The sequence below is a fragment of the Leptonychotes weddellii genome, chromosome 7 (assembly GCF_054177405.1).
Source record: "Leptonychotes weddellii isolate Sample4059 chromosome 7, ASM5417740v2, whole genome shotgun sequence".
Classification (NCBI taxonomy): domain Eukaryota; kingdom Metazoa; phylum Chordata; class Mammalia; order Carnivora; family Phocidae; genus Leptonychotes; species Leptonychotes weddellii.
In genome coordinates this window covers 106,110,626-106,127,261 of record NC_138375.1, presented here as the reverse complement: position 1 = coordinate 106,127,261, position 16,636 = coordinate 106,110,626, and the positions used below count along the sequence as shown (strand labels likewise).

The window sequence follows — 16,636 nt, the reverse complement described above, 5'->3', positions numbered from 1 at the left end:
AATTATCATATGGTTTCACTTATTTGTGGAACATAAGGAATAGCATGGAGGACATTAGGAGAAGGAAGGGAAAAATGAAGGGGGGGAAATCGAGGGGGAGAAGAACCATGGGAGACTATAGACTCTGAGAAACAAACTGAGGATTTTAGAGGGGAGGGGGGGTGGGCGGATGGGTTAGCCCGGTGATGGGTATTAAGGAGGGCACGTATTGCATGGAGCACTGGGTGTTATACACAAACAATGAATCATGGAACACTACATCAAAAACTAATGATGTACTGTATGGTGACTAACATAATAAAAAAAAAAAATTAAAAAAAAAAAAGGATTCCCCAAGACCCAAACAGCCCTTCTATTTTTTTTTTCCCAAACAGCCCTTCTAGATCTCCCCCAGTGAAGCCCTACTCACATGCAAAAAGATCCTGATCACCTTTTTGTACCTACTCTTAAATATCAACAACCTTTCTCAGAGATTAATAAGAGATTAAGATTTCACATCCATGAAACAGGAGTAGCATCCCATAAAAAAGGATCAATCAGATAGCAAGAATAAGCTCTTAAACTGGCCCTGAGTTGGTAATTTCAAAGGTGGATAACAGGTATATAGGAATTCGTCATACTACTCTCCACTTTTTATAAATTTGAATTTTCCATACCAAGAAAAAAACTTTTCCACATGCTCAGAAATAGCAGATATAAAAAACACAGAGTTAACAAACAAAACCTTATAGGGAGAAAAAGTTGAGAACTCTCCCAGAAAGAAAAGGACTTCCAGAATCAAGAGAACCAATATCTGAATAATTAGAATTCAGAAAAAGAAAATAAAGAACAGAAAGAGATAAACAATCAAAGTCAAGAAATTTTCCCAAAATTAAAGCAAATTAAGTCTCCAAACTGAAGAAATCCACCAAGCACCCACAAAAATTAATAAAAATTGACCTACACCAAGGTAAATCATGAAATTTCAGAATATTGGGAAGAAAAAGAAGATTCTAGAAGCTTCCAGAGGAAGGGAAAAAACAGGCCATTCACAAAAAATCAGTTATTACCAAAATGGTTTTGGACTTCTCAGCAACATTACTGAAACAGAACACCAGGGGTAATGTCCATTAAATTCAACAGCAAAATTACTTTCAATCTAGAATTCTGTCCCCAACCTATCAAGTATGAAGACAGACTAAAGATATTTCAGACATGGAAGCTTGCTAAAATTTACCTTCCAGGTACCCTTTTTCAGGAAAGCCACTAGAAGCAGAGCTTCACCAAAATGAGAGAGTAAATAATAAAGCAGCAGCAATGGGATCAAGGAAACAACAGCTCCAACTCAAGAGAAACAAAGGAAATTCTTAGTAATAGTGGAGAAAGATCCCAGATGACATTTGTGCACCAGGACAGTAAGCAACTAGTACAGATTAAAATAGGACAGAAGGCTCTGGGAGAACTTTCTCCAAGAGGGAACCAATAGCATATTGATGTGTGAAAGTATTAAGAGAAGAAATAAACAGGGCAGAGTTTGGGGATGGAGTATTGATATATTTTAAAGGAAGAAAAAAAAAAAAGACAATTACTAACGCCAGGGGAAAATGAAAGCTGGGAAGAAAAGTTCTCATTGTACACTTCATTGTGGATCAGTGATGCCTCTAAAATGTACATTTTTGTAGTACTGCTCTCACAATTTAAAATACACCTATGCTAGGAAGACAGGAGGTAGAAAAGTATACACAAATGGTGAGGTTAGAAAGAAAGACACAGTTATAAGGAAGAGTTAAATCTTGATTTTCTACAGTAGGAAGTCAATAGCTAATGCCTAAAACTGAAAAACAAAACTCAGAAATTGTACTAGCATTTAGATTATAGATCTGTAAGGGATAGAGGTTAATATTAAAAGAAGCAATTGAAACAGTTAAAAGTAAGCCTGTTCAAGGAAGAGAAACTTAAGACAATGTGGAAGGATGGAGAGGAAACTGCTGGTTTTTTATTTTAATAAGCTTTACAGACCACTGTCTCTCTGTACTAAGGCCATATACAACTGTCAGAAATCAAAATTTAATTTAAAAACTAATTAAGCAGCACAAAAGAAAAAAAGTTTCAACAAAAATGAAGACAGAGGGGGAAGAAAAACAATGAAGTAAAAAGTAAAGCACTACACAAAGAGAACTGTAACTACCAGTATCTTAAATGGCCGCTGCCAGGAAGCATCATTAAAGTTCTGTTTGTGCTTTGCACATGCCAACTTTATAGCACTACACTCACCAACATTACAGGTGGGATGTTCAAGTTAAATGAATTGCTAAATAAGTCTCCTATTTTCTGCCACAAAATTATTTATCTTTAATTCAGCTCCAGGTTCTATTACAGAACTCACCACTAATTAACAGTGAAGTCTATTAACTAAAAGGTTTTCTCCTAGGGGCACCTGGGTGGCTTAGTGTCTGCCTTCGGCTCCGGTCATGATCCCAGGGTCCTGGGATCAAGTCCCACATCGGGGTCCCTGCTCGGCGGGGGGCCTGCTTCTCCCTCTCCCACTCCCCTTGCTTGTGTTCCCTCTCTTGCTGTGTCTCTCTCTGTCAAATAAATAAATAAAATCTTTAAAAAAAAAAGATACTAAAAGGTTTTCTCCTAAACCAGCCTTCAGAGGATAGCCTATCACATACAGTGTCAATCATCTTTTTCTGAATAGTCTTCTTTACATCTTGGACCTTCTGTCCTTTAAATCCATCCACCAACATTACCTAAAAGAATGAGAAGTGGGGGGAAAAAAACAGACAAAATAATTAAAATTTGCTTTGTGTTCCCTCCAAACTTTTTCCTAACTGAATTTACTTCCATCTGCAACCAAGATATTTTTAGTGTGAAATTTATCACATTTATAATCTTAAGTTTTTATTTTGCCATAGCTTAGACAACTAATATTTACAACACATTTGTTTTTCTTTTGGTATAACTAGGATAGCTACCATGAACATGATTAGGAAGGAACCCTCACTTCCCACTTCTCAGATTTCCATGTGGAGAGAATTTCAATATGCTCACTCACCTCATTCCTGAAGGCTTTGGGAAAATGAACTGAGTGCATGCCGCTCAGCCCCATTTAGACTTCTGTTTCGAACTCTGCCTGTTGCCAGCGAGCATTTTCCTTTGCTTGGCCATGTGATAAACCTAGCCCTTACAGGAAGGCCTGTTTTCCAACTCTGCCTTTTATGTAGTGAGGAAATTTAATTCTAGGGCCAAGTATTAGCTTGCCCATTGTTGTCACAGATCTAAGCCACATAATCCCTTCTAGCTGATGTTCTGATCTTCAGCTATGTGACTCCTGTTTCTCTCTGAAATAGCTTCTATCTTAAATGGAAAAGACACAAGTTCTTTTTTGACCCTCCAAACCCTCTACCATGCCAAAATGCTTTATTATCTATTTAATTCATCATTATAAAATTATACTTATTGATCATCACAGTACAGTGGTTAAGAGCATAAATCTTAGGGGTACCTGGGTGGCTTAGTCGGTTGAGTGTCTGACTCTTGATTTCGGCTCAGGTCCTGATCTCATGGTTGTGAGACTGAGCCCCGCCTCGGGCTCTGTGCTGCGTGTGGAGCCTGCTTAAGATTCTCTCTCTCCCTCTCCCTCTGCTCCTGCCCCCACCCCACTTGCACACGCCCGTACTCACTCTCTCTCAAATAAATAAATAAATAAATAAGCAAGCAGGGGCAAATCCTAGAGCCAAGCTGCCCAGTGTGAGTACCAGTTCTGCCACTGGCTACCTATCTGGCTGATCTTAAATTACTTAATATCTTTGTACTTCTATTTCCTCACCTATAAAATGGAATACTGCCTACTTCACAAGGTTATTTTGAGATTTAAATAAGTTAACATGTAAGTGCTATATAAGTGGTGGCTTTTATTATCACCCAAAATGTGTAAGTCACTTAAAAAAAGATATATAACCAATTGTTGATTATCTAGAAAAATGAGAGTAAAGGTAAAAATAAAGAATTCTCATTCATGGCCTTAAAAAAATCTTCATTTCAACCTCAAGTCATAGCAACTTGGCTGGATTTTTACTTTCTCTAGCTTAGTCTTCTTTCCATGGAAATGTAAGCCACATTAACATATGCACAATTAAGGAGAAAAGAGAGGTTTAAAACATGTTTTTGTGCTCACCTGACATTTAGTATGCATTAGTAAGTAAATTAATGAACTGAATAAAATTGCTAATTTAAAATATGAACTCCTCAATTAAAAGAGCAAAAGAAGGAACCAGGTATTGTCCATGCAATAAATCTATGGAATTTACTGCAAAATAATATGAACCTTAAATAATCTTCTCAGTAAACTCATTTCATAGAGATTCCTAGAGGGCACAAAAATATAATTTCTGTAAATGCTATCGGATAAAAAATAGATTAAAAAAAGAAATCTAGGGGCGCCTGGGTGGCTCAGATGGTTGGGCGTCTGCCTTCAGCTCGGGTCATGATCTCAGGGTCCTAGGATCGAGTCCCGCATCGGGTTCCCTGCTCAGTGCAGAGCCTGCTTCTCCCTCTCCCTCTGCCACTCCCTCTGCTTGTGCTCTTCTGTCTATCTCTCTGTCGGATAAATAAATAAAATCTTTAAAAAAAAAAAAAAAAGAAATCTGGAAGAGTACCTGGGTGGCTCAGTCGTTAGGTGTCTGCCTTTGGCTCAGGTCATGATCATGGGGTCCTGGGATCGAGCCCCAAGTTGGGCTCCCTGCTCAGAGGGGAGCCTGCTTCTCCCTCTCCCTCTGCCCCTCCCCCTGCTTGTGCTCTGTCTCTCCTCTCTCTCTCTCTCTCTCAATTAAATAAAAATCTTTAAAATAGGGCGCCTGGGTGGCTCAGTCGTTAAGCGTCTGCCTTCGGCTCAGGTCATGATCCCAGGGTCCTGGGATCGAGTCCCACATCAGGCTCCCTGCTCGGCAGGAAGCCTGCTTCTCCCTCTCCCACTCCCCCTGCTTGTGTTCCTGCTCTCGCTATCTCTCTCTCTGTCAAATAAATAAATAAAATCTTTAAAAAAAAAAAATCTTTAAAATAAATAAATAATAAAAAAAAATCTGGAAACAGAAGAACACAGTCTCATATTAATCTCTCTCAAATCAGTATATAGTTGAAACTATCCTGAATTTTTCTATTTTTTTCTAAATCACTGAAAAAATTAGAGCAAAACTAAAAAATTATTACTTACACCATCATAAAACCCTTTTAGATATAACTTCTCCTTTGCTTCTGCAAGTTTTTCTCGGTCATTCTGGCTTTGAACTTTCAAATCATCACAAACGGTTACAGCAGAAAGATTTCCAAAACCTGGGATTTCAATGATTGGCACCTGCAAAGAACAGCAATGTTGGGAACTTATTCACACTGAATGAACATAAAAACAGCCCCATGGGGCATAATCCTCTCGCCTCTACTGTCCAATGAAGCCATTTCAGATTTTATATATCATTACAGAAGCAACACACATCAGGCAATCACAGTGACTAACATCCAGATGTGAATTTGTCTTCCTATTCTCCTCCACAGGAACTATCCAAATTCTCTGCACCAACCCCCAAATTGTCCCTCCCTCACTATAGAACACACCTTCTCTAGCTCACAACCCCACACTGGCATATAATTAACTAAATAATAAATAGTGAAACTAGGAAAATGATGTAAACAATTTAAATTAAATTTATGGATGGTCTTATTTCTGGTTTATGATAAGTCTTCTAGATTCTTCATGAAAGTTATTTGCTAGTGATTAAAATTTTTTTCTTCTCCAGGCATTAATATGAAACATAACCATTCATGACTTAAATGGCAAAATTTTGTCTTTAGAAGCTTGGAAACAGGCCGGCCATAGTAGCAAAATAAGCATCTATAAAATTGGTGATGCTAAGAAAGTCGTTTGTTCCAGAATTACAGGTGCCGGGCACTAAGAAAATGCTTATTGTTGGTCTTTCTCTCACTCTTAACTGACAGCAGATACCAAATTAAACTCTTATGCAAACTCCCTCTCATTTTTACATTCACCAATTATTCAATTTTTTTACAAGGAAAATGCTAGCTCTTTTTTTTCACTGATAAAGAGATGGGTATGGATATTCTGAGTCACCTATGTACTCACCGGCTCAAATGGCAAGACCATGTCATCTCTAATTCCATACTTTGCTCGTAAGGCCTGCAAAAAAATTTTGTAAATTAACACTCATGATTAGCACTTTACCAGCATAATCATTGAGAGAACCAACACCAAAACTTTTTTAAATTCTTTGTTCTCCTCTCCATATTTTTTTAAAATTTCACTAAAGGGCGTCTGGGTGGCTCAGATGGTTAAGCATCTGCCTTCGGCTCAAGTCATGATCCCAGCGTCCTGGGATCAAGTCCCGCATCGAGCTCCCTGCTCCTTGGGAGTCTGCTTCTCCCTCTGCCTCTCTCTCTCTCTCTGTCTCTCATGAATAAATAAATAAAATCTTAAAAAAAATAAAAAATAAATAAAATTTCACTAAATATCTCAAGAAGGGACCTATGACTTTTAAAAACTCAACTGTTTAAGTTAGAGTGAATGGCTTAAATGATGAAAAATAGTATGCCAAAAGCAAAAATTCACACACATACTCACACACACACACACACCCCCCCCAATGAAAATGAGTTTCATATCCTAGGTTGCAATGAAAATGTGAATATCAGAAAACTTTTTTTAAAGTTTTATGAAACCCATCAAAACAGATTTTAAAAAGATCCTATCAACAGATGCAAGAAAAGCATTTGACAAAAACCAACACCCATTTATGATAAAAACTCCTAATAAACAGAAATAGATGCAGAGCTTCTAAACTTGATAAAGACTATCTGCAAAAAATCTACAACTACCATCATACTTAATGATGAGAAACTCAAAGCTTTCCCACTAAGATCAGGTATGAGGCAAGGATGTCCCCTCTCACCACTTTTCAGTATCGTTCTGAATGTCCTTGCTAAAGCAGTAAGAATACAAAATAAAAAGTATACAGATTGGCAAGGGAGACATAAAGCTGTCTTTGTTCACAGATGGAAGGAACATCTATATAGAAAATCCAAAAGAATCAAGGAAAAAAACTCCTGGAACTAATAAACAATTATAGCAAGGTTGCAAGATACACAGTTAATTATACAAAAGTTAACTGCATTCCAATGTACTAAGAATGAACAAATGGAAGTCAAAATTAAAAATAAAGTAACATTTATATTAGCACCCCCCAAAATCAAATACTTAGGTACAAAAGTAACAATATATACATAAGATCTATACCAGAAAAACAAAAAACTCTGTGAAAAGAATCAGAAAACTAAATAAGGGGTGTCTGGATGGCTCAGTCATTAAGCATCTGCCTTCGGCTCAGGTCATGATCCCAGGGTCCTGGGATCGAGCCTTGCAACAGGCTCCCTGCTCAGCAGGGGGCCTGCTTCTCCCTCTCCCACTCCCCCTGCTTCTATTCCCTCTCTCGCTGTCTCTCTCTCTCTCTGTCAAATAAATAAATAAAATCTTTAAAAAAAAAAAAAAAAAAAACCTAGGGACGCCTGGGTGGCTCAGTCATTAAGCATCTGCCTTCAGCTCAGGTCATGATCCCAGGGTCCTGGGATCGAGCCCCGCATCGGGCTCCCTGTTCTGCGGGAAGCCTGCTCCTCCCTCTCCCACTCCCCCTGCTTGTGTGTCTCTCTCTGTCAAATAAATAAAATCTTTAAAAAAATAAAATAAAATAAAACAACCTAAATAAATGGACAGATATTTCATGTTCATGGACTGGAAGAGTCAGTATTGTCAAGATGTCAATTCTTCCCAACTTACCTACAGATTTAATGTAATCTCAACTGAAATCCCATCAAGTTATTTTATGAATATCAACAAATTGATTGCAAAGTTTACACAGAGAGGCAAAAGACCCAAAATAGTCAACTCAATATTGAAGAACAAAATTGGCTTCTGGCTTCTAGACTTCCTATAAAATTACAGTAATCAACACAGTGTGGTACTAAGAAAGGAAGAGACAAATAGTTCAGTGGAACAACACAGAGGCCAGAAATAGACCCCAAAAATATAGTCAATTGATCTTTGATAAAGGAGCAAAGGCAATACAGTAATTCAAAGACAGTCTTTTCAACAAATGTTATTGGAACAACTGGACATTCACATGCAAAAAAAAAAATGAATCTAGACACAGACCTTATATTGTCACAAAAAATAACTCAAAATGGATCACAGACCTAGATGTAAAACACAAAACTATAAAATTCCTAGAAGAAAATGTAGGTGAAAACTTAAATGACCACGGGTACAGTGGTGCCTTTTTAGATACAACATCAAAGACACAATCCATGAAAGAAATAATAAGCTGAATATCATTAAAATTAAAAGCTGCTCTACAAAAGACAGGATCAGGAATTAAAATAAAAGACAAGCCAAAGATCAGGAAAAAATATTTGCAAAAGACACATCTGATAAAGGACTATCATCCAAAATATACACAGAATTCTCAAAACCGAATCATAAGAAAACAAACAATCCAGGTCGCCTAGGTGGCTCAGGTTAAGTGTCTGCCTTTGGCTCAGGTCATGATCTCAGGGTCCTGGGATTGAGCCCCACATCAGGCTCCCTGCTCAGTGGAGAATTTGCTTCTCCCTCACCCTCTGCCCCTCCCCCCACACACACTTGTGTGTGCGTGCACTCATGCACTTTCTCTAAGAAACAAAATCTTAAAAAAAAAAATCTGATTTTTTAATGAGCCAAAGACTTTAACAGACACACCTCAACAAAAGAAGATACATAGCTGGCAAATAAGCATATGAAAAGACCACATCATGTCATCAGGAAAATGCAAACTAAAACAACAAAGAGATATCACTACACACCCATTACAATGGACAAAATCTGGTACAATGACAACACCAGATGCTAGTGAGGATGTGGAGCAACAAGAACTCTTATACACTGCTGGTGGGAATGCAAAACACTACAGCCACTTTGGAACAGTTGGGTGGCTAAATATATTCTTACCATAGGACCCAGCAATCACACAACTTCGTATTTACCCAAAGGAGCTGAAAACTTATGTCTACACAAAAACCTGCAAATGGATGTATACAGCAGCTTTATTCATAATTACCAGTGCTTATTAGCAACCAAGAGGTCCTTCAGAAAGTGAATGGATAAACTATGGTACATCCAGGTAGAAAGAAAATGAGCAATCAAGCTATGAAAAGACACAGAGAAACCTTAGATGCATATGAGTAGTTGAAAGAAGCCAATCTGAGAAAGCTGCACACTGTATGATTCCAACTACATGTCATTCCAGAAAAGGTAAAACTGTGGAGACCGTAAAAAGATCAGTGATTGCCAGGGGTCACAGGGGAGAGAGATGACAGAAAGACCACATGGGATTTTTAGGGCAATGAAAATACTCTATGATATTACAATGATGAATCTGTGTCATTATACAGCTGTCGAAACCCAAAGAATATACACCACCAAGAGTGAACCCTAAGGTAAACTACGGACTTTGGTGGATTATGATGTGTCAATGCAGGTTCATCATGGTAACAAATGCACCCCTCTGGTGGGGATTTTGATAATGGAGGAGGCTGTGCACATGTGGGGGCAGGGAGTAAATGGGAAATCTCTATACCTTCCTCTCAATTTTACTGTAAACCTAAAACTGCTCTGAAAGTCTTTTAAAAAAAGATTCTATGAAATATTATACTTAAAATACAAAACAAAGGAAAATACATAAACATCAAGAAAGAAGGCAGAGATAATAGTTCAAAGATACATGATAGCTTTTTAGCCTAATTTCATAGTTCAGTGGTACCTAATTAGATGATTAAGAAGAAATAAGAACATGAAACTCAGATACTCACTTGCTTTTTCTTCAGATCTCTGAGGGCAGCAAAATCATCGGGGGAATCAGAAGGAACACTTGTGACCACACCAGTGCCTTATAAAAGAAAGTGTGGAATTAATTAATACAACCAGAATGCAATTACCAAAGTACTTCTAGAAAGAAAGAAAGAAACTCTTTACCTTTATCCTCCTTAATGGTGAGCATTGGAAGAACATAGATCACCTTATTAGATGTTAAAGGTGCAGAAAGTGATGCACCAAGAATTTCCTGTGCGACAAAAAGATCAGCATAAAGGTGAAAAAACTTATTTTAACCATTGAAATTTAAAACAGTGTTAATATTTTTAAGCCCTGAGAAGCTAGTATTTAAAAATAAATGAAGTAAAACAAAATACATTTTTTATACGTACTAGACTACAAATAGTTGTAAATAATTATGATACCCAAATGTAATGTGGTAAGGTTGTGAGGCAGTTAGTACACTAATATATTGCTTGTGACAGTGTACTCCTTGAGGAAAACAATATAGGAACCATAGCAAGAGACACAAAAATGTTCACACAACCTGGAACCAGCAATCCAATCCTAGAAATTAACCTCAAAGGAAAAAATAACTTTTTTTCTTTGAGAAGTCTGCCCAATGCTGTGTTAACTACAAGAGCAAAACCTGGAGACAGCTAAAACTTTAAAGAATAGAAAATCATTGGGCGCCTGGGTGGCTCAGTTGGTTGAGCGGCTGACTTCGGCTCAGGTCATGATCCTGGAGTCCCGGGATCGAGTCCCGCATCGGGCTCCCTGCTCGGCAGGGAGTCTGCTTCTCCCTCTGACCCTCCCCCCTCTCATGTGCTCTCTCTCATTCTCTCTCTCTCAAATAAATAAATAAAATCTTTAAAAAAAAAAAAATAGAAAATCATTTAACAAAATGAGATACCAACAAAATAAAATACTGTATATCCATTTAAAACAATGATTACGAAGACAAACTGAACAAAAAGGACATAACCAGTTTCTCTTAAAAAAAAAAAAAATTCCGAAGATTCAACAACACTGAACCCATACCCTTAGAATGGGAACAAAAGCGCTTGCAGCTGCTTGCTGAGCCAAGGAATGCACTTTTCAATTCCACACAGTTCCCACCCATCCACTTTACTCATAAAGAAGCTACTTATAGTCACATGGGTGAAGGCTAAATATCATGACAGTCTCAATAAGGGCTGCAAGCTATTTTTTTATTTATATCACACACTCCAGAATCTGCTCAAATTTACATGGAAAGAAACTGCGTTAGGAACAGAAAATATTTGTGTTATTCACACAATTCCTAAAAACGTCTCAGACACAACTCCGACATCAGGAACTAATGAGATGCGGCAGCACTGCTTATCACAGAAAAAGCCAAACTATTCCAATATCCCTTATAGAGAATGGCTAAATAAGCTGTGGTAGAGCCAAACAATGGAATACTATGTGGCTGTAAAACAGAAGATACCAGGAAGCTCTGCACTGGTAAGGCACATACCAAGACATAATTAAGTAAAAAAGAAAGCAAGACCGAGAACAATGTGATTAAGTATACTGCCACTGCAATATTAAAAAGAGGGAGGAGCACCTGGGTGGCTCAATTGGTTAAGCATCTGACTCTTGATTTTGGCGGAGATCATGATGTCAGGGTAGTGGGATTGAGCCGAGTCAGGCTCTGCACTCAGCGGGGTATCTGCCTGAGATTCTCTTTCTTTCTCCCTCTGCCTCTGCCCCTGCTTATACACGTGTGCTCTTTCTCTCTCAAGTGAATAAATAAAATCTTTTAAAAAAGTAAATAAATAATAATATGAGGGAGAAAGAATACATACACAGGCACTTGCTTATAAATATGTGAAATACTTCTGGAAGGATATATAAAACAGTGATTTTAGTGAACGCCTATGGAAGGGGAAACTGAGTGACTAGGGACATATTTTGTATCTTTTTGTCTTTCAAATTTTGAGTTCTACTAATGTGTAACAATCTAGTCCAAAAGTAAGTTTACAAAATAAGCAAGAAATAAAAGCTCAATTCAAAAGAACTGAGATAGTATTCTACTCATCTTTTTCTTTTAAAATGTTACTTATTGGGGCACCTGGGTGGCTCAGTTGCTTAAGCGTCTGACTCTTGGTTTTGGTTCAGGTCATGGTCTCAGGGTTATGAGATCAAGCCCCGCATCAGGCTCTGCTCAGCAGAGTATGCTCGGAATTCTCTTTCTCCTTTTCCCTCTGCCTCTCCTTGCTCATGCTCTCTGTCTCTCTCTCAAATAGATAGTATCTTTTTAAAGAATAAATAAATGTTATTTATTAAGATACCTAAGATCAGCATTTACCAAAGGGAGTAAAATATGCTCTGAAATACTGATAAGTAAATAAACTGTAAGGATAAAAGCTACATAATCATCCAGATTTAGTTACCATCAACCAAGATTCTTCAGGGAAAAAAATGGCTGCAATTCTATACCAGGAACGCTGGTAATCATCTTCTACTGCAGCTATTAAATCTCTTAGGAAGGACTGTCTGTATTTTTCAACCAGATACTTACCGAACTGAAACATAAGACTCAAAAATGCTATGGTGATACAGTCTACACAATGACTACTCCACAGCAAAAAGAAAAAAAAAAAACACTCCTACACACAACATGTATGAATCTCAAAGACATACTTTGAGCAAAAGAAGCCAGACACAAAAGAGTACAGATTATATAATTCTGAATGAAAAGTTCAAGAACAGCAACTAATCTTCGGTGACTTAAATCAGAGCAGTGGTTACCTTTGCAGAAGAGGGGTAAGTATTGACTGCAAGATGGACAAGACAGCACTTTTTGGATTACTGGAACTGTTCTATATCTTGATTTGGGTGATGCTTGCCTGAGTGTACACACGTATAAAAATGCACCAAAATACAAAATTTAGGATTTACACACCGCATTGTACGTATACCTCAATTAAAAAGATTTTTTTCAATGTTCTTTCCTCAAGTGTCATGGCTGAAATTCTCCTCTAAATCTAAGCACTAAAATAAAAAATCTGCTACCCAACTCACCTCTCCCATTAATTCCTTAACAACAGGCACCACTCCATTGTGTTTGGTAAAGCCCTGGTATGACATATTCCTGGCAGCTCTTTGGGTACAGATGAATATATCACCCTTCACCGTCTCAAACCCAATGTACTTCATATCAGGGCGAACCCAACAGTTGGTCTGTCCAAACATGGTCTCAGGTCTGAGAGTAGCAGCTACCAAGAAGATATTTTTCCCTTTCAGGCCACTAAGAAGAAAAAATATATGTTTATGTAAAAAAAATGTTGTGGATTCTATCACATCTATCTATTATTTCAAAAAGATAAAGCAATAACTCTTTGGCAACCTACCTTAATTTGGATGGGTATGGCTCAAGCACTTTCAACTTGATTAAAGTATATTCCTGAGGTCCCACGCCCTAAACAAATAAACAAAACAAAAATTTGAGAGGATAAAAAAACTTGGATTAAACCCACCAATCTATGTGAGAGATCGGAGTCAAATTTTTTAGATGGATTCTCGCATTGTTAGAATAATTCTTTCTTCCAATGAGGAGACTGCGAGTAGGGAGATGACTACATTCACATAAAAGTCTAATGTGAGGGCACATGGTTAAGCGTGGTTCAGATGATTAAGCGTCTGCCTTCCACTCAGGTCATGATCTCCGGGTTCTGGGATCGAGCCCCATATCGAGCTCCCAACTCAGCGGGGACTCTCCCTCACCCTCTGCCTCTCCCCACTGCTCGTGCTCTCTCTCTCTCGAATGAATAAATAAAATCTTTAAAAAATAAATTAAAAAAATAAATAAAGGTCTAATGTGTAAGAAGTGACTTGAAACGGGTGCCTAGGTGGCTCAGCCAGTTAGGCGACTGCCTTTGGCTCAAGTCATGATCCCTCTGCTTCTCCCTCTCACTCTGCACTGCACCCCACTCCAGCTCCTGCTCTCTTTCTCTCTCTCTCTCAAATAAATAAATAAAATCTTTGGGGAAAAAAAAAAAACAGTGACTTGAAAGGCCACCCTCCCATCCCACACCAGATCAGAACCCATAAAGGAAGCCCAGACACTACTAAATAAAAACAGTTGGCTAAGAGCTCACTTGAGAGTGGAGGACAAGAGGAAAAAAATTAGAATAATCACCCAAAACGGTGTTTACCAAAATGGGAGTCAGAATATGTAATCAAACAATCCCACAGGCATCAAAGAAATACTCTGGACCTGGGGTCAGACGATGTGCATTCAAAACCTAGCCTAGGCCATTACTAATGGCTTGACCCAAGGGAGTCACAGTCTCTCTGAGCCTTCATTTCTTCATCTGTAAAATAACTGTACTGTGACTTACATGGGATTGTCCTGGGGAGCAGGTAAGACAATGAACAAGAAAATGCTTTGAAAAACTATGACATACGACTGGAATCTAGGATATTGCTGTGGTGTTGATACATTAAAAGTTAACAGTAAACTCGGTCTTCCAAATTCAAAATTTTGATCAACTCTCACTTCTATTAGATAAGTTACATCATAATTGAAAGCTGACTTTGAAAAGTAATCACTAGACTACAAATGCATTCAGAGATGGTAATAAAGGAAGATACAGCATAGGGAATCCTAAGGTCAGATTCTGTCATTGTTACTGATTGACTGTGCTATGGCTTTAGGCAAATCACCCTGGCTTCACTCAAGTATTACAACGAATAATGCTACTAATGTGTCTTACAGTAATGTAGAGTGAACTGATGTCATGCATGGCTAGAAGCACTTTGGAAATAAGCAAGTAGGCACATGATCAAAACAAGTATAAATGGAATCTGTGTACATCAGTTAGCCAAATATCTCATTACCTTGCCCCATGCTCTTTTTAGAACAGTGTATTCTCCAAGCAGTGCTTCTCAAACATTAGTCTGCATGTGAATCCTATCAAGAGCTTATTAGAGACAGATTTCTGGGCTCCACCCCCAGAGCTTCTGATTCAGCAATTTCGGGCTAAGGCCCAAGAATGTGCTTTTGTGGGTGCCTGGGTGGGTCAGTTGTTAGGCGTCTGCGTTCGGCTCAGGTCATGGTCCTAGGGTCCTGGGGTCGAGCCCCACATCGGGCTCCCTGCTCAGCAGGAAGCCTGCTTCTCCCTCTCCCACTCCCCCTCCTTGTGTTCCCTCTCTCGCTGTGTCTCTTTCTGTCAAAAAAAAAAGAATGTGCTTTTGTATCACATGCATATGCAGCTGGTCCTAGCACCTCTCTTGGAGTAACAAGGTCCTAGACAAGACACAGACACCTACAGTGCCGCTGTGCCTCCCTCTTCACAGTCACCGGAATAATATTATTTTCAGGTTTCTGATCTATTCTGTAAACTCTATGGCCATATTATGAAATATTATAATAGCTACTCTATGTCACAAATAATTACCTCTCCAGTTTGCCTGTCATGATCCATGCAGGGCTGTCCGTCTTTTGGAGAATAAATGGTATACCTAAAAAATAAATAATAAGTGACAAATATTATTGTAATATACAAGTTTTATCCTAACGTATTTGCTTTTGTTGCTAGTATCTAACAATATTTCTTCTAAAACTTCTAACTGAACAAATGTCTACATCAATTATTTATGCTTTTATGAGTAGTTGCCAGCCTAGTTATTTAATGAAACCTTTCTGCCTTCATCAAAGGTAATACCCTGAAAAATATGTACTGATCTTGGGTTTGTGGTATGAAACAAAATATTATGAAATATAATTTGTTATGAAATACAAGTAGCTTTTAATTAATCCACAGCATCAAGGAAGAATCTTAATTTATAGAATAAAAGGACAAACTAACACATAAATAAAATTTTTTGTGCTTGGCTGGAAATACTGAACAGAATCTTTAGGGAGATCATAAAAGCCAACACTCCAAAAGGGAGACAAACCATAAGAGACTCTTAATCATAGGAAACAAATTGAGGGTTGCTAGAGGGGAGAGGGGTGTGTAGATGGGGTAACTGGGTGATGGACATTAAGGAAGGCATGTGATGTAATGAGCACTGGGTATTATATTTAAAAAAAAAAAAAAGCCAACACTTCTATTCTCCCTGTTTTTATTTGTCATAAACACTAAGCAGCTCAGAGGCATTAAAATACTGGTAAGACAAAAAGGGAAACAAATGAGACATGAGAACAAAAAGAAAAAATTTACAAAATGAGAAAGGATAATGGGAAAAAGAAGGCTATCTATCAAGCAGTGAATTATAATGCAAGAATTATGATTCTTGCTTTATTATATTGAAGGACAACAAACTCACCGCTTCCCAAATTTTATTTTGCTTCTTTCTCTTAATGTTAAAAACTGCCACCTGACAAATGAATCATAGTAAGGATTAACATCAGTGGTGATGAAGGAACGACGCCAGTCTACCTATAGAAGAGAAAAGAAAAAGGTAATTTTTGAGAAATTTGTATAGTCTCTATGAAAAAGAATTCCCACGAATCAATTATTTACTCTTCTACTCTTTATTTTCCAACCTATAATTATATCAAACATTAAAAAGAAAACAATTTTCAGGTTCTATCTATTAAATATATTAATTATATTAACTTGTGTTTAATTGGTCAATTTTGAAACATGCACATTCATATAACAAGCATATAGGAATTATAATAAATTAAGAAAGAACACTTAAATAATACCTTTAAGTATTCCTAAATATATAAGCTAAACTTTGGCTTCTTCATATTCTTTGAACAGA

The 16,636-nt window shown here is 37.7% G+C and overlaps 1 protein-coding gene across 1 annotated transcript in view; it reads right to left on the bottom strand.

Moving 5' to 3' along the window:
• LARS1 (leucyl-tRNA synthetase 1) overlaps window positions 1–16,636 on the bottom strand; it is a 71,460-nt gene that overhangs the window by 36,507 nt on the left and 18,317 nt on the right. Inside the window, exons 7-15 of the mRNA XM_006733178.3 lie at window positions 16,193–16,305; window positions 15,319–15,382; window positions 13,270–13,337; window positions 12,941–13,166; window positions 10,052–10,139; window positions 9,889–9,965; window positions 6,119–6,172; window positions 5,195–5,335; window positions 2,655–2,732 (exon numbers count right to left, since the gene is read on the bottom strand). Of these exons, the coding sequence (XP_006733241.2) occupies window positions 2,655–2,732; window positions 5,195–5,335; window positions 6,119–6,172; window positions 9,889–9,965; window positions 10,052–10,139; window positions 12,941–13,166; window positions 13,270–13,337; window positions 15,319–15,382; window positions 16,193–16,305 (909 nt within the window). The remainder of the gene's footprint in view (window positions 1–2,654; window positions 2,733–5,194; window positions 5,336–6,118; window positions 6,173–9,888; window positions 9,966–10,051; window positions 10,140–12,940; window positions 13,167–13,269; window positions 13,338–15,318; window positions 15,383–16,192; window positions 16,306–16,636) is intronic.